Genomic DNA, 18326 nt, shown 5'->3' on the forward strand with positions numbered 1-18326 from the left:
GGGACGGGGCCAAGATGGCGGCGCCCGTCCTGCTGCGGGTGTCGGTGCCGCGCTGGGAGCGGGTGGCGCGGTCCGCCGTGTGCGCCGCCGGCATCCTGCTGTCCCTGTACGCCTGCCACTTGGAGCGCGAGAAGGGCCGCGACAGTCACTACCAGGCCCTGTGCGACCTCAGCGAGCGGGTGCGCTGCTCCGCCGCCATCACCTCCAGGTGAGGCGCGGGTGGGAGCCGCCGCCGCCCCCGCGGGGGGAAGGGGCTGAGGGCTGCGGGAGCGCTGGGGACGGGTCCCGGAGCGCTGCCTCCGGTGCTTCGGGGGGTGCTGGGGGCCGGGCCGGTGCTCGGAGGGGCTGCGGGCCGGGCGGGGGCACGGAGGGGCCGGGGCAGGCGGGGACGGGGCAGTCCTCCCGGTGTGGGGCGGCCCCGGGGCTGAGGGGCCGCTGTGGGAACGGGGATTTTCGGGATCGCTACGGCCGCAGGGTGAGGCACCCGCAATTGCTGTGTTGTAATCAGTGGCAATTAGGTGGAGTGACAGGCGTTTCAGTGGTAAAAGCCGGGCAGAGTGGGGTGCTGTGCGTGTGAGCAGTGGTTAAGGACAACATAAACAAGCGCGATTGCGGGTGGCTCGCTTTGTTAGCGTTAATTGCAGTATCTGTGTTGCGTTTTCACTGGGACGAATCCTGGCAGCACAGGAGATGCTTTGGTGATCCAGAGGAAGTGCTTCATTCAAGGGAGGCTCGGATGCCTCTGCAGCACAAGCCCAGTCCAAATCCTGACTTATTTTGCAGATGTCCAGCCAGTTCAGCAGTTGTTTTTTAAAGGCTGAGGACTCTTATTTCTGTTAGGAGAGTCATTGTATAAATCTGGTTCTTGAGCAAATCTATGTATTAAATCCTTCCTCTGTATTTTAATGACAATTTTGTTATTATTGTGTTAGTGCCTTCAGCTGAATGAGTACTTGAGATTTCCTTTTCCCCCTCTCACTGTAACCTGTGCAAAACTGTCACCGTTTTTACAGAGGTACTGCTGTATCATCATAACAAGCCAGTTTGAGGGAGCATTCTCATCCTCTGTCAAGCTGGAAGCTGCAAAATTTTTGAGGCAAAACATCCAGGGAGCTCTTTTTCCTAAATCCTCTTCTGTGGTGACAGAAGTGAGATTGTGTGACAGAGATCTGTATCTCTGGCCACCTGATATTGTGGTTGAGAGAACCCTTTAACTCCGCTTTTCTGTCTGCCTCAGGTCATCTTCAGTTTGTGAAGGTGCTTGTTCATATCTCTGCTTGGAAAGTGGCCTGAAATGAGAAATTTGCCTCTAACTAGGGAGAAAACTTCAATAAACTTACCAGATAAATTAAAACAATATAAATTAAGTTATGCTCAGGCTGCTGAGATTAAACCACGTGAGTCTCATCAGTGATTTATTTAACTTTGCTCACAGATAAAAGGGTAAAAAGAGAATAACAGAGACTGGAGCCTGCTCTTGTGTAGAATTGGTCCTCCAACAGCATTTTGTTGTTGCAGCAAGTGCTGCTCTTGTGACAGGGAATGGGATGTCACAGTTTTGATGCCTGTTTACTGAACACTTGGCAGAAGGAAATTACCTAAAGATATAATTGGAATTATTTCTAATTATGGAACCGAGCTCGCTAATTACAGTGTTCATTAGCAATGCTGCAGCTGACACGTTGAGTAAGACCTGGGAATCCTTGGCTGGAGGAATTGTGGATGAGAATGTGAAGAGTTGGGGATGAAATGCTCTCAGATCTGCCAGCAGTTGCTAGGAGAACCATGCCTGGAGTGAAGCACTGCAAATGCCAGGAGAGCTCGTGATCGTGTGAGCAGGTGGTGAAAGGAGTTTGTGCAAAAGGAACGTGCAAGTTCTGCTCACTCCAACCATATTTGGAGAAGAATTTGCTTTCCAGGCTGTGCAGGACACAGAGGGGGAGTTCTGCTTTAAAAGTAATGCAGGAGGGCAAGGCATTAAAGTTGGAAAGAAATAAATCTTATTTTCCACATTGCCACAGCTCCCATCCTCTGTTCTCTGTCAGTGTTCCTTGCTCCCACATCACCAAAGTTTCTCAGGAACTTCATTTCTAAAAGGAACTTTTAACCACATCTTAGATTTCACTGGAGTTGTAAAGTTTCAGTTTTGTGTTCCACCTTTTTCACAGGTAGTTCAGATTTAACCTCCACATTTCTTTTCTCATTGAGCTGTTACACTGTCAGTCCAAAATGAATTGATTTGTTTCTATTTTGTGTCCCACCTTTTTCTCAGGTAATTCAGATTTAACTTCCACATTCTCATTGAGCTGTTACACTGACAGTCAGAATTTAATTGATTAGCTAATTATTAGAGCTAACTCTGCAGAGATAACTGGGTGAGAAACTTCTGTTCCTCCTTTGGCTTTTAGATGGTTCCTTGGGTTATGTGACTTTTTATGCAATCTGGAATTGCTGATGGAACTTGGAATGTTGCAATCTTCACATCTTGAGTTTTGACTCCAAGAGTGAGCTGAACTTTAAAAAGCACTTAATGCTGTTAGGATTCATTTTAAATGCATAGAATAATTAGAATAAATTAGTTTATTCCTTCCTGAGCTGACTTTTTCTGGTATTTTGGGCGGAGTTTTTTTCACCAGCTGTTGGTATTTCCAAGTCTTGCTTTTAAGCCAGATCTGGCTTTGGCACAAGAGCAAGAGCAGAAATGTAAAGAGTGCCAGCATGCAGAGGGAGGAGCACAGAAAATCTCCTATCAGAGCCTGACTCATGCAGAAGGTTATGTTGGGGAGATCCCTGCCCAGTATCCCTTACCCAAAACATGAATGGTCAGCATATTTCAAATTTTTATCAAGGGGAAAGTTCAGGAAATAGTTTAAAAATAAAATTTGCTAAGGAGTGGCTGATAATGGCAGGTATTAGGGCAATACCTCCCTAATTGCTGTATTTGTTTTAAATTAATTGCTGTCTGATAGCTGAGAATTATTAAGGGTCAAGAATGACTTATTTATAAACTAGACAATAGTTTTCCACTGAAAAATATTTTTGGTCTTGCTGTATTTTCACAGTGGGAATTAAAGTAATAAAACTCATTTCAAGTCCTACAGGTCATGCTCCAGCTTGAAATAAAATGTGACCTTTAAGTGGTAATGCAGAGACTCAGAGCCTTTGGCTTTGCTCTTTTCCATGCCCTGAGAGATTTTTGGGATCTGCTAATCCATTTTTCCTTTGTGCCTTGATGAATTGGAGGATAAATGAGAGGTTTTGAATGACTTTAGCAGCCTGGCATGCATTAATGAATGCTGTGAGAGCCTCAAGACAGCAGCACAAATGAGCAAAGGGCACCTGGGTATCTTTAGCAATATTTGCAGCTGCGTCACTGAAGGGGTTTGGCAATAGTCAATATTGATCTTTGCCTGATTGCTGAAGGAGTTCTAGAATGAAAATAGCATTTTGAGAAGCTGCATGTCATTGGTATTTCAGGAATTCCCTGTTCTGTTCATGGGCAGAGTTTTGGATTGGAGTCTTGTGTTTGAGGCACTTTGGACAGTTGTGGAAAATTCTGATGTGGCAGAATGGTTTGGGTTGGAAGGGACCTTCAAGGTCATCTTGTCCCAGCCCCTGCCATGGGTGGGGACACTTTCCTCTATAATAAAATTGCACATCCACTTTGTGTTTCTGTGGATGCACCAAAATATTCACCTGAAAATGCCTGTTTCATGTGGGGTGTGTTGTGGGCAGCTCTGAAAGGGTGGCCTGTGGCAGGTGTAGTGTTATTTTATAGTTCTGCCACATCCATAAATCACTTTAAACACTGAATTTACACCCTGTGTTCTGTTTGTGCTGCTGTAGAGCTGTTCCTCTGCAGAGTGGGTGTGAATTGCTCTAAGAACTGCAGGTGAAACTGCCCCGTGCTGGTTTCTCAGCAGAGCACACCTTGCCAGAACTGCTCTGGTGCATCTTTACAGGGATCAAAGTGCCAAAAACAACCCCAGTGTCCAAGGAAATGGGACATGGAGAAAACTCCCTAAACTGATGGTCTGTTGTGAGGCAACTCCTATAAACTTCTTGTCTATCAGGTTTGCTTAATTCCAATTAAAGAACGCTATGTAGCAGTTATTCATATTTATAGCAATAAATTCCTGGTATCCCAGGAGTTTTTTTTCTCATTGCTGCACCTGCAAGCAAATATCCAGATATGTTTGAGGTTTTCAGCTGCAAGTGTTAGTGAGTGGTGTAAGGTGTTAGGAGAAGAAAAAGGGATTCTGGATTCACTGGGTTTGCTGTCTGAGGGAAGCTTGGAAAATCTCTGGTTTGGAATTGGGCAGGGAGAAATTGGAGGAGCCAAATTCAGTGCAGTGTAGTGTTATTGTATGGTTCTGCCACATCCATAAATCACTTTAAACACTGAATTTACACCCTGTGTTCTGTTTGTGCTGCTGTAGAGCTGTTCCTCTGCAGAGTGGGTGTGAATTGCAGGTGAAACTGCCCTGTGCTGGTTTTCAACAGAGCACACCTTGCTAGAACTGCTCTGGTGCATCTTTACAGGGATCAAAGTGCCAAAAACAACCCCAGTGTCCAAGGAAATGGGACATGGAGAAAACTCCCCAAGCTGATGTTCTGTTGTGGGTCACTCCTGTAAACTTCTTGTCTGTCAGGTTTGCCTAATTCCAATTAAAGAACATCATCTAGCAGTTATTCACATTTATAGCAATAAATTCCTGATATCCCAGGAGCTTTTTTTCTCATTGCTGCACCTGCAAGCAAATATCCAGATATGTTTAGTGTTAGTGAGTGGTGTAAGGTGTTAGGAGAAGAAAAAGGGATTCTGGATTCACTGGGTTTGCTGTCTGAGGGAAGCTTGGAAAATCTCTGGTTTGGAATTGGGCAGGGAGAAATTGGAGGAGCCAAATTGGTGCCACAGGGGAGGGGAGGGGAGCCCAGAGTCACTGCTGAAGGGAAGCCCTGCCCTGGCAGCCAAAGGTTCTCTGTCCCTTGTCCCCAGCTGGGCTGGCACTGCAGGCAGAGCTCAGGGCTGGCACAGGGGGTGAGCTGGGAGCATCCAGAGCTGATTCCATGGGCTGCACAGGGGAGGGTGCCAGGAATGCTGGTAGGAACCAGCTTGGATTTTAAAGTTGCTCTTAAAGCTGCAGAACTCAAATATTTTGGGTTTTTTTTCCATCTTTCTGGTAGAAAATTGATAGTTTAATACTGATACAACACTTACTGACTGAGGCACATTTTTGTAAAACACAGCAGTGCCCCTGCTGTGGTAATCTTTTATTTTCCATCCTTACAGTGCTCACACAAACATGTTAATTTTTGCTTTTCATAAATATATCATTTCCAGCTCGACTGGAATTTCTAATAGGGCTAGGAATTATTCTGCCTGGTGCACAGTAAATTTAACAAAGTGCTTATAATTCAAACTTGGGCTTCATTTATGGTAGCTTAATAGAAAAGATTATTAAGGAAAGAATCAGTGCTGTTGGTTTATATCTTGAATAGCCAGAGCTTCTGTAAAGGCTGCTATAAAATAATTATATTTAATAATTATCCACTGTCTGCTTAATATTTTGCTGATCTAGACACTGAGAGTTTTTACAGACTCTATCTGAAGCAGAGCTGGAGGATATAGAGAAGAAAGCCTCATTTGGTTATGCTAAATGCTGCTAATAGATTTAAACATGAAATTAAGTGTATCAACATTTTTGAGCACTCCTGGCAAGTTTACAAATGGGAATTTTTAATCTTCTTTTTTGTGGCTTCTAATTGAAGGCTTTTACTTAATTTATTAAAACTGTTAAGAGTGGCCTTGAAGCCATGAATTAGATTTAATCCAAAATCCTCTGGTGAAGCTGGAAAGAAGCTGCAACCAAAGTTTCTTAACCTGCTCCGGATCCTTTGACCTTTCTCTGAGCTTTTTTCTGAAGGCAGGGGGTGAACTCTGCTCCCCTCTCAGAACTTTCATTCTGGACCAGGAATTATCTCAGAAATCCAGTGGTGTTTAAGGAAATATGCACATCACTTATCAAGTGTAGTTCTTTGTACTTTTTGTTTTTGATAAAACTAGATTTATTGTTTCCTCAAGGTTACAAATCGTGAATTAGTTTTAATCCAAAATCCTCTGGTGAAGCTGGAAAGAAGCTGCAACCCAAGTTTCTTAACCTGCTCCGGATCCTTTGACCTTTCTCTGAGCTTTTCACTGAAGGCAGGGGGTGAGCTCTGCTCCCCTCTGAGAACTTTCATTCTGGACCAGGAATTATCTCAGAAATCCAGTGGTGCTTAAGGAAATGTGCACATCACTTATCAATTTTTGGTTTTGATAAAATTAGATTTATTGTTTCCTCTAGGTTACAAAGTGGTAAGGGGTGCTTGGTGTTGATAACAAAATAATGCTCATGGGGTGAGAAATAATCCTGAAATGAGAGGAAGCAACTACTGCTTAAGTAATTACTACTGCTACCCAAAACCACCCAAATTTGAGTCCTTTCCTTGCAGTTTGAGTACAGAATCTTTGTTATTCTTTGCCCTTTTGCACCAAACCCAACAACTGAGAGAGAATTGTGTTGGCAAAGCTGCTGCACAAATGCAGATTTGGGATCAGAGAAGCCTTTGAATAATCTGGTCCCCTGAGGGATTTGTTTGCATTTCCAAGCAGTCCTTGGGGACACTGGAATGATGGGACCTGGGAATTTTATCCTTTTTCAAGGCATGCTGGAGCTGTCCTGAGCCAGTGGGGTTCTTTCCATGTTAAAATGGAAATACAGGAATTAGTGAAGTTCTGGGCATAAAAACCAGGGGCTTTCCAGGTGAAATCCAGGGGATGGGGTTCTGCTCATCACCAGGGCTGGTGGTTGAGGTCAGAAATGCTCAGAAAACATTTGGGAAGCCAGGAAGGCCTCAGGGGAGGCTGCCAAGGGTTGGTGCAGGTGAAACCCCAGTTCAGGAGTTTCAGCTGATCCTTAGGTGTAACCATGACATGTTATGGAAAATCCTTTCCTTAGGATTTTTCCTCCTGAGAAGCTGAGAGGCCTCAGGAACAAAATGTAAACATTGATTATCTGCTGCTGTGGAATGCAACAGGTGCATCTGGGATTTGGCTCATGTTGGTTGTTTCTAATTAATGGCCAATCACACTCAGCTGGCTTGGACTGTCTCTTCAAGCCACAAACCTTTGTTATCATTCTTTCCTTTTCTATTCTCAGCTAACCTTCTGATGAAATCCTTTCTTCTATTCTTTTGGTATAGTTTTAATGTAATATATATCATAAAATAATAAATCAAGCCTTCTGACACATGGAGTCAGATCCTCATCTCTTCCCTCATCCTCAGACTCCTGTGAGCACGGTCACAGTGATGTCTTGATGGGTTGAGAGAAGTTCTCAAGGGCCAAGGGTTTGATGGGTTTATAAAAAAAAGTCTAATCCCCAATGTTAATGGTCCAGTCTTTTATTAATGAGGGTGCAGGACAGGATCTAAACCTTCCTGATTTAGGGACAACCACTCATTGATAGGTTTAGGGTAGTTTGTAATCAATCCTTAGGGCCTGGGTGTCCTGCAGCAACTGCTGTGAGAGATGAGAAACCAAGGTCCCCCTGATCTGAACCAGAGCCCTCATCCTCGGACCCCTGTGAACACCATCACACTTCAGGACAGTGGAGGCCAAGGAAGGATCATTCTTGGGAATTATCTTTGATAAAATTGTTCAAAACTTCTGCAGGCAGCTGTGAGAGCTGGGGTGGCTGCAGAAACACTCCAGCATTTCCTACAGGGGGACACTGATCCAGCTCCTGGCTAAACAAACACTTTCTGCTTGTTTTGTTTGACTTGGTGGGTTTGGCAGGATTGGAATTCTGCTGCTTTTGGAGCTAGTGCTGACAGCTCAGAACTTGTAACTTGTTAAACTGGAAGGGTGTTTGCTTGTCCTCTAAAGTGTTTGAGATGCTGGTGGACTAAATGAGGTTCTTGTGTTCCCTTTTAGCATTTTCTCTGCTAAATTATGTTAAAATGTTTCAAGTGTGTCCTGTTTTGGACCACAGAGGATGTTCATAATTGTGCAAAAGAGATTGAAATTATTTTAGTGATGTAAAAGTGTCGGATTTTATTGGAGGTACATCACTTGTGGAGCACAGTGACTTCAATTCTTTTTGTCTTCCTGTTAAGAAGTAACAATTGCACACAAATACTGCTTCAAACTTCTGAAAATGCAACATTGCTGAGCCTTGTGAAGGACCTCAAACCAAAAGGGGCATTGTTTAGAGGGTGGATGATAAAATTTCTAAACCTCCTTTTGATAAAAGAAAATCACTGCAGTGTTCAATTGTAGATGTTGGGAAAGGAGATGAATCACTTCATTTTCCGTTTCTTGAATCACTTTTTAACATTTTAAAGAACATTCAGAGTGGTACACGCAGATAGGGAGGGAAACAGAGTTACAAAGATACCTTAAAGGTTTGTTCCTTGTAATTAGCTGAGATTGCTTTTGATTTTTAATAGCAGCGAAACTGGGGTGTGGTGAGAGTGGGTTTGGCCCCTGAGTGTGTCACAGAGCTCTGAGTCACCTCGGGTGACAGTGACCTGGATCTCAGCACGGAGCTGCTGCTCCTCAGGGATGGAGCCACCAGGCAGAGGCAGGACAAGCAGCAGAAATCAGGCTCTGCTTTTATCCTGCTCTGCAAGCAGCTCTGTACACCCTGCAGGTCATTTTGTTTACATTCTGTACCAAAAAATAATAATACAAATGATAACACTTCTTCTAAATTAGGTTTTTTGTAAAATGCAGGTTGCATTAAATACTTCTGAGTTTTTTTGGTTTTTTTTTTTTTTTCTTATCTTGCTATTAGGACTTTCTTCTTGCTATTTGTTTGCCATATTTTTTTAGGCTTTGAAGTTTTCATCAATCAGGCAATTCACACCTGAGTCTGGTGAGAAAATGAACACTCTCTACTCAGGTTTCATCCTTCCTCCACTTGCTGGCAGAAGTTCCTGGTTCATTGTGAGTTTTACAATGTTAACAAAATTAGGAGACAATTTAGACTTTTCAGCAGGGAAATGAGATGGGAATGGGAATATACAAAGTAAATCTATAAAGTATAAATATTTTGCTTTTCATTTGATGCAGAACACTTGCTCCCACTCCAAACCTTATAAGGCTGGGAAAAGTGTTCTGTGCTAAAGCCCAGGCTGCTGAGCTGGCTCCAAGTGTGTGGAATAAGATGTGAGATTAGACCTGAACTCCATGGGCTGAAATTTAATACTTGATGTCCTCAAAGCTGCTACAAGGCCAACAAGACACTTAATGAACTCCTGCATGTGGAAAAAGCTTTCCCTGTGCTCTGACCTTGCAGCTCTGCACAGATCAGTCCAGGACTCTGACTCTGGGAAGGGCTGGGACTCATTATCCCTCCTCTGGCAACATTTGATTATTGTCCTGCAGGGTCAGGGTCTGTAAAAGCCATTTCTGATATTTTAAGTTCTGTAAAATGCCATTTCTGATATTTCAAGTTCTGTAAAATGCCATTTCTGATATTTTTAAGTCCTGTAAAATGCCATTTCTGATATTTCAAGTCCTGTAAAATGCCATTTCTGATCTTTTAAGCTGCTCTCAGACAGATCTCAGGATGTGAGAGCACTCAGGTAGGGCTGGATTCAGCATCCTGCCCTTGGTTGGAGTTGGGCTGATGCTGAACCTTTGCCTTGCTTTGGGTTGTGCAAGAAAACCTGAATGTGTTCAAATCATTTTAATGTCACCTTGACATGAATTCTTAACAATAAACTGAACTTGGGCATGTCAGGCTGAAGCATCTATAAATGTAATAATATAGAAAAATAAATATAAGCTATTAAATGTAGAAAGTAGTAGTTTTATATAGAACTATGTCGTTTTAGTAGTATATACTACTAAAGTATATATACTAAAGTAGTTTTATATACTACTATGATAATTTCTTTAATGTATTTGTGTGGCTCTTTAATTCAGCCTTTGGAATTTGGACACCACAAGACAATTGTTACATGTGCTGTGACCATCAGGAAGGCTAAAAAAATTAACATTTCTCACTTAAAATCCAGATAACCTTTGAGGTGTGGGAGGAAATCTCACCATAACTGAGATTTTTTGTAATTCTTTGTAACTTCCACAGCCCCAGAGCTGCTCTGGGGTGAGAGCAGAGATCCAGGCAGTTCTGCTCTGCTTTTCCTGGCACCTCTGGGATGCTGAGGCTCTGTCCCCAGTGCTGGAAAAGCATTGTCTGTGCTGCCTTGAAGCTTAATATTGGCACAAAAGTTCCACTTTTAAAGATTTGAGACCAAATTAGCTGAAAATGTTTAATTTTTAACTGTTTGTACAGTAAATCTGCTTTCTAAGAACTGGGACCTGCTGGGTTTCTTGGGGAGAAGAGCACAAGAGTATTAATAGCAAATTCAAACTTAGGCTGCAATTAAAATAATGAGTTTTGCACAGATGGCTGTGAGACTAGAAAGTCTTAAATTGTCCTCATTGTGGTGGCTCTTTCTGTGGGAAAACTGTTTTGATGTGGGGTGAGTGACACCAGCACCATTCCTGCCATGAGCAGGGACACACCTGAGCTGTGTTAGCAGGGCCATTGCCTCTAGGACAGGAAACTTCCTGAAAACTGAACCTAGGACAGGAAATTCCTAAAATTGCACTTCCTTGGAGTTCCTGCTGCAGCAGGATGAGGACTGGCACTTTTTTACCTTGCTAATGTGAAGCAAACCTTTCATTTGTTTGCTTGGCTTGATGCTCCAAAAATCTGCTGGCAGATATCCCAGTGTGCTCTTGTGAGTTAAATTACCTCAGAGTAACAAAATAACTTCATATTTTCAAGTGACACTAATAAATAGGGTTCTCACTTTGCTTTTTACAAATAATGGCATGATCTGCCTTAGGGCATGGAATTAATGGTTTCTGGCACAAACACAATTGCTAATTTAATCTTTCCTCCTCCTTTTGTAGGGCTTGTGCTGCTTTCTGCCTCATCACTGCAAAGTCGAAAGTCACTTTGTAGGGATTTCAGGTGTTGGTTCGAAGTGTCACACTGTGCAAGAGCTCCCACAAACAAGGGCTGGGGATCTTGTGATGGTGCCATGCTCAGCTCGTGTGCTTGACAGATTTGGGTTCCTCCTGAGGTGCAGATTTATGTCCTGATTCTTCTCCTGCTCTGATGCAGACAAAGGGAGTGGAACAAATCCTTGCCTCAGCTTTGTAGTGACCTTGTGTCCAATTGACTGTGGTGCAGTGTCACAGACATCTTCTATGAAAAATCCTTTCCTTAGGATTTTTCCTCCTGAGAAGCTGAGAGGCCTCGGGAACAAAATATAAATAATGATTATCTGCTGCTGTGGAATGCAAAGGTGCATCTGTGATTGGTCTTTGTGGTTGTTTCTAATTAATGGCCAATCACAGTCAGCTGGCTCAGACTCTTTGTCCAAGCCATAAACCTTTGTTATTCATTCCTTTCTATTCTTAGCCAGCCTTCTGAGAGGAAACCTTCTCTTCTGTTCTTTTAGTATAGTTTTAATGTAATATATATCATAAAATAATAAATCAGCCTTGTGAAACATGGAGTCAGATCCTCATCTCTTCCCTCATCCTCAGACCCCTGTGAACGCTGTCACAGTGCAGAGAGCTGCTAAAGCTGTCACTGGGGGAAGGAAATGTTTATGTGACAAAGCAGCTCCAAACTCCTTGGGAAGCAGAGCTGGTGTTCAGTGAATTTCCCTCAGCAGTTCCTGGTGTGTCAAACAGCTTCAATCAGCAAGGTGTGGTCTAAAGCTGTGCCCAGTGCTCCCCCTGTTACTGCTTGGTTTTCCAGAAGAACACCACATAAATCATGTCAGAATTTGTGTTCTTTTCTTTCCCCAGGAGCCCTGAAGTGGAAATGCTGCAGGAAAGCAGGAGGTGGGCAAATCAGAGTTAATTAGTTTCCCTGTTTTACAGATGGGGTCGAGGATTCGGTCTCTTGGGTTCCATCTTTGGGAAGGACAGTGCAATAAATCAGTCCAACAGTGTTTTTGGCCTGGTGTTTTATATACTACAAATGCTACTTGGTAAGTATTCATTCACTTCAGAGCCTCCAAGCAGGGCTGTGGGGATGGAGGAGGAGAGCAATATCCATTGCACAATCTGCAGGAAACCAGATAAATGCTTCTGATTTTATATCTTGGGGGTTTTTTTAGCAGCACTCTGATGATACATCTGTCCAAAGGGCTTAAAACCCAACTGATAACAAGAGTAATTGCATTTTCTCCTGATATGCTATTAATAATCCAAGTGTGAAGACAGTTTCTGTGCTGGTATTTTCGCTCCAGTAAATTTGGCATTGGATTGCATGGTGGGAAAGAGAGGGAATAAAAATGGAATGGGCAAGTTTTGGAGGAGTAATGGAGAGAGCAGGCAAAAAAGTGCATGAAATATAATTTTATATATTTCTTAGTAACTCTGTGCTTTGCTACAAAGCTGTTAATCCTGACAGAAATAACCTGACCACGTATTTTCCTGTAACTCAGGAATATGAGGATGGTTAATCCTACACACACTCCTTATCACAGGGCTGTCAGACAGAACCTTAGATACTCCTCTCCAAATACCCAATGAATACCCAAATGAATGATGTTGAATTGGTCCCTCAAGGCTTGACTCTGTTCTCTCCCAAGCCCTGAGGCAGTAGCAGCGTTTAATGTGTTGTATAGATTTTATTTCAGTGGCATTTTAACTAGAATTTTGTGTAACTCTTGCTGTGTAGCTGAGTTTGAATTCAGTTTTGCTCCTCTCCAAATACCAGGTGGCATTTTAACCAGAATTTTGTGTAACTGTTGCTGAGTGGCTCAGTTTGAATTCAGTTTTGCTCCTCTCCAAATACCCAGGTGTTATTTTAACCAAAATTTTGTGTAACTCTTGCTGAGTGGCTGAGTTTGAATTGAGTTTTGCTCTGTGTGGAGAGGGATGAGTAACTCTGTCTCTCTTGTTGCAGGTATGACAGCAAGTGCAGTAGCAGCTCTGATCCTCATGACATCCTCCATAGTGTCTGTAGTAGGGTCCCTGTACTTGGCATACATTCTGTACTTCGTGCTGAAGGAATTTTGCATTGTCTGCGTGCTCACATATTTGCTGAACTTCATTCTCTTTATCATCAACTACAAACGACTAGTTTATTTGAACGAGGCCTGGAAGAGGCAACTCCAACCCAAACAGGAATAACCCCTGCTGGAACTTTTGACTGACAGTCTGAAGACCCAACTTCCATTAAGTTTATTTTGCAGTAATTTTTTTATTCTCCATATCAGACACTTTTTTGCCCCTCTCTTTTCCCCCCCAACAAGAATCATAATGGAAATTTTGAATGATAAATTTCAAGGGGCCCCAGATAATTTCTCTGTGCTAATCTTCAGTTTCAATGTGGTTATGAAAGAAAGCTCTATAACAATCAAAGACAAGCTTTAACTTTACTTTGAAGGAGTTTTAGCCACAGCAAAACCTAGACTCTCTCTCTCTCTTCCCCCTCCACTTGTGAAGTGGGTAACACTTGCTATAAAATATCCTGTATATAAATTCAGGTATAACAAGATGTGATCATGACATGAAATATTCTAGACTAGCATCACCATATTTAATGTTGCCATGTTTACAGTAAGTGTATTTTTTTCTTTTTTTTTTTCTTTTTTTTTTTTTTTTTTTTTTAGCTGATGGACTTAGATTTGACTAGGACTTATACTGTAAATAAAATTAGAACTCTTGGTTTCATCCCTGGAGAACTCACTGTCCCATGGGTTTGGTTAGGAGCTGTCAGAGGGTTCAGCTCAGAGTCGACTGACACGATGGAAGAAGTGACCTCTAAAGAACATGGAGTTGCTGCTCTCACTGTTGTGCTTTCACAAGAATGATGCTTGGGGTTGGTTCCATTTTTTCTTCTTTTTTTTTTTCCTTTTTTTTTTTTTTTTTTTTTGTCTCCAGTAACAAAAATGGAATTAAAGCTGAAACCTGAAGTATGTTGATTAAACGACAACCTCATTAATTTCTGTACAGAACAAAAATAGCTTGATGTGGTCAATGGAAAGCTGATTTGCAGACTGGGGGTTGGATGAAGTGTTCTTTGAAAGGACTCCATTTCCAAGCAGAGCTGTTCCATTTGAAGCTGTGCTCAGCCAGCCAGTGTTACTAATGTTTGATGTTCTGTGAATGCTGCAGTATAGAATTGCAATTTGCAGTGGAAACCACTGAGTGAGCAGGATAACCAAGCAGTGCACTGAAAAAGCAGTTCCTTAATTGATCTTGGTCAGGATCTTTGCTTTGTGCTATATTGGGAAATGAACTTTAGGCCTGACACACACAGAGATCTCTTGGAAGGGCAACCTGTTTAATGGGATAAGTAAGTCAATGTGCTCCTGAAAATGAAATGTGATATAGTGCTATCATTGCTCTTTCTAAGAACTAATTGGGGAAAAAAAAAATATTAAACTGCAGATTTAAACAAAGGAACAAAATTGTACACATTGTTTCTGCACTCAGTATTCTAAGGCTGAATGTTAAAAGTGCCTTCTGTCTTCAAATCTTAAACCAAATACTTTGTGTTGAACTTGGCAGGCAGAAGTGTCCTTGCTTTAAAAATGAACAAACAAAATTCTCAGCAAACTTGCTGGGGATAGAAGAGTATTAAGAGATCTGGGTTTAGTTTTTAGACTGAGAAGTGGTAGCAGTATTGTTTTCAGTTTAATTTAAAAGGTTGATGTGATTTGGAAAAGTGAAATATTTGTGTTTCAGACTGTGTGACACCAAAATGTGTGGGTTCAGCTACTTTCTGTAATTGGTGCTGTGCTGCTTTTTGCCCTTGTCAGTTCGAAATATGAACAAGTCCAACTGCATACCCATTTATTTAAAGAATAATTTAACTCCTTTTAGCATTTTCATCCTCAAACACGAATGTCAGAGAGACACTTCCATTGTAGGTGATTTTAAACACTAAGGATAAACTTGACTGTGAAACAAGCAGTGTTTCCATAGAGCAAAACAAGGTTGGAGATCAAATTCACAAAATTAATATTGAAATTACTACTGAAGTAATTCTGGTTTGCACCAAGGGTGGAGGTGGAAACTGCTTTTCTGTACAGAGTTGTGTGGTGTGAGTAACATCTGTTGCATGTAACACTAAATGACTTGTCCCTCGTCTGACAGTTTTAGCCAACAATCCATTAAATGAGTTTTGTATTGACCAGAGTATAGTTAAAGCTTGTCTTGATGTTTAGTTCTGTCTCTCAAATGCCTTCCACTTCGATATTAAGGGGAATGAATGATGTTGAATTGGTCCCTCAAGGCTTGGCTCTGTTCTCTCCCAAGCCCTGAGGCAGTAGCAGTGTTTAATGTGTTGTATAGATTTTATTTCAGTGCATTCCTGTGATCTACACTAAAGATCTTTTTTTCATCCAAGGAAGAGGTGAACATGTGCTGCCTCAAAGTTGCTCCTGTCTCAGAGCAAGCAGCCGTGGAGACAAGTCTAATCCATGAGTACTTGGTCCAATTCTGGGAAAAAAAGAGGAAAAAAAAGCCTCATCAACTGAAAGTATTGGTGTTGACTTAACTTCACTGTGTCTTGTGCTTGTTTGTGTGGGCATAGTCTGTTGATTCAGTTTGTTTAGTAAAAATGTTTAGGGCCAGATTTTCAGCAGTCCGTGTTAGTGTGCACATAGGGAGCAAATGGAGCTGGAGTTTGGGCTCTGGGAGAATTTGCAGCCACACTTTTTGTGCACAGCTTTGCAAATCTGATCCTTAATTGTGAACTCTCTTGTCTTGTGTGCTTCCCTTGCAGTTCCTTTTTACTGGAAGTGATTTGCTAGAAATGGGCCCTGATTTCTTCTCTTTCTCTCTCGTGCTTCAGAAATGCAGTTGGCCTGAATAAAGGGCAGAATTATCTTAGCAGGAGAAATTTGGACCTTTCTGCTTCCAGTTCTTTTGACTCTTTCCTTGCTGCTCCCAATGATAGAAACAGCATTTTCCTTCCAGTAAAATGGGTTGTGATTGAAATCAGGAGTGCAGCTGTGCCTCCCTGCCTGCCCCAGCCAAAATGTGGTGGCAAATGTGTGCTTGATACTGGTTTTGTCCTTCCAAATCCAAAGGCAAATCCTAAAATTTCTCCAGGGTGCAGGAGTCTGGGTAAAGGCAGGTAAATGATATTTGGGCTGGCAAGGGACAGGGGGTTACAGAGATCCTTGTTGTGGTTTCAGCACTCAGGAGAATGGAAGGGATAAAATTCACAGTATCCAAACAGAGGTTCTGAATCTGGGATATTCCTGCCCCTCTTTGGCTCTCTCAGAATCCCAAAATTCCTTTAGGATCATGGAATATTCTGAGTTGGAAATTTCACAGTGAGGGGCAGATTGGAAAGGCAACAAAACCTCATCCCAACCCTGCTTAGGAATTAACCATTCCTGAAATCCTCTTACTGTAAGGTACTTGCTACTCTTTAAGGCCAGGGAGGAAATGAATATTCCCGGAAATTTCTCCCAGTGAAACATTTGTGAGGCCAATGAAACATTGCTGAGCACCTTTGGATTCTGCAGTGACAGCAGATCTCTGCTGAGGAGGTTTCTGGATGCTGGGTTGGCATTTTTGTGCTGCTGTGGTCTCAGGAGGTTGGTGAGGTGCTTCAGGCAGTTCTGCTCCTCATTTATGTGGGCTGAGATCAGAGCTTGGCTTTAAGTGCTGTTTCAACTGGTCCAGAAAAGATCTGAAGTATTTTGTTACCACAAAACTGTGTTAAGCATGGCCTAAATATTATTAGGTGTTTGTTCTGTATAGTCTGTTCCATCAACTACTTATTCCCAGTGCTTTCAAATCCAACACCCATTTAAAAAGGAGTCATTGGGCAGATGTTCCTTTTCTCAATATAGGCTGAGAGATTCTCTGCTGGAGGTTTAGGATTCAATTTTGCTAACAGGTAAAAAAACCATGTAAATATGTACGAATTCTATTTGTTGCACATAACTTTTTTGGTATAAAAAAAAATAGAAAAAAAAACCCAACAAAAATAAATGTAGAAATTACCTGTGGATGTCTTGCTGCAATCATTCTTATGCTGCATTCATGCAGTCCAAACATAAGAGCTTGAATGAACCCAACCAGAGGCCTTTTTGGACTCAGTCTGAGCCTTAGAAACTGTTTTTAATGTCAGTACTGTAATTCTGTTTCTAGAATTGTACCAAGTCGTGTGGTTTTCCCCAAGACCTTGTGTGTGTTTAGCTGTAGAAGGGTTAAAGCACTTGATTCTCCCCAGATCCCAGTTTTCCCAGTAGAATTCCTGCAGCTTTGTGTCTGCCTGAGCATTGTGTGTAAAGGCTGAGCAGCGTTGACTTGAGGCTTTCAATGTTTACAGTTCTTTAAGCAAAAAAAGAAACAAAAAAATGCCCCAACCTTGTGGTTTTTATCACTTTCTGCTTTATTGGGGCTGCTCAAAGCTGGTCCCACAGACCACAAAATCCCTGGAAAAAGTGTTGGGAGTGTCCCTGGAATTGGGGAGGGGTTTGCTGAGAACAAGCAGGAATTAACCCTCAGATGTGTGCTCAGATTTTGGGGGGGCTGAGCTGAGCTCTGCTTTGTAAATGTCAAGTCCTCATCTGTGTTTTGGTCAGGTCTGTTGAAATTGAAGAAAATGAGTTTTTAAAGGATGATGGAGTTGAAATGACTTTCAAACACTGCTAGTTGGCAGTACCATGGTGTGGTTGAACAAATATCTTTTTATTGTGCATAGAGTTTTATATTCTAGGGGTTTAGTTCTAGAGAAAATCTAGCCCTAGCACAGTGTGAGGAATGCTGTAGTGTTGTTTCTTTTCCCTTAAAAACAGAACAAAAATTGTTGTGGAGTCTGCAGTGAACATCTGTATCCTTATTGTGCTGGGGCAGGGTGGAAGTGCTGCTGGTTCCTCGTGTACCCCCTCTGAAGGGAACAGAATTTGGCCAGCACACGAGAGAAAAGCAAAGATTTCCTTTATATGGTCAGATTTGGTCACTTCCCTGAGGCACTGACACAGGCACCAGTTTCACCCAGATCTGTGAATTCCAATAATTAAACTCCAGAACTGGAACTTCCCAAATGCTTTGGGCAGCCTCTGCTGTTGTTGTTCTGCTGCTTTTGGGAAGTTTGCAGATTAAATATTCTGAGTTTTGCTGAGTGCTGCTGTGCAGGCCTAAAGGGGACAGCACTGCAGCAGCACAGGGATTTATTTACACCTGGCCCTGCCCCTGAGGTTTGGAACAGAATTTCCCTCTGGGCTGATCTTCCTGTGGTGTCATTGAATATGAAGGAAGCCCTTCCACATGG

At 42.2% G+C, this 18326-nt stretch overlaps 1 protein-coding gene across 1 annotated transcript; it reads left to right on the forward strand.

Annotated features, from left to right (window-relative positions):
* VKORC1L1 (vitamin K epoxide reductase complex subunit 1 like 1) lies at positions 1-14049 on the forward strand. Its single transcript, XM_054287045.1, has 3 exons — positions 1-208; positions 11957-12066; positions 12990-14049. The coding sequence occupies exons 1-3, from the start codon at positions 15-17 to the stop codon at positions 13214-13216; spliced, it is 531 nt and encodes a 176-aa protein (XP_054143020.1). The 5' UTR covers positions 1-14; the 3' UTR covers positions 13217-14049.
* Positions 14050-18326: the final 4277 nt, after the last annotated feature.

The sequence above is a fragment of the Melozone crissalis genome, unplaced genomic scaffold (genome assembly GCF_028551555.1).
Source record: "Melozone crissalis strain CALT ecotype California unplaced genomic scaffold, PUWL_Pcris_2 ptg000057l_1, whole genome shotgun sequence".
Lineage (NCBI taxonomy): Eukaryota > Metazoa > Chordata > Aves > Passeriformes > Passerellidae > Melozone > Melozone crissalis.

Coding starts and splice junctions, on each gene's coding strand:
- VKORC1L1 (XM_054287045.1), top strand. CDS start 15: ATGGCGGCGCCCGTCCTGCTGCGGGTGTCGGTGCCGCGCTGGGAGCGG. Junction 209..11,956: donor TCCGCCGCCATCACCTCCAG/GTGAGGCGCGGG, acceptor CCTGTTTTACAG/ATGGGGTCGAGGATTCGGTC. Junction 12,067..12,989: donor TATACTACAAATGCTACTTG/GTAAGTATTCAT, acceptor CTCTTGTTGCAG/GTATGACAGCAAGTGCAGTA.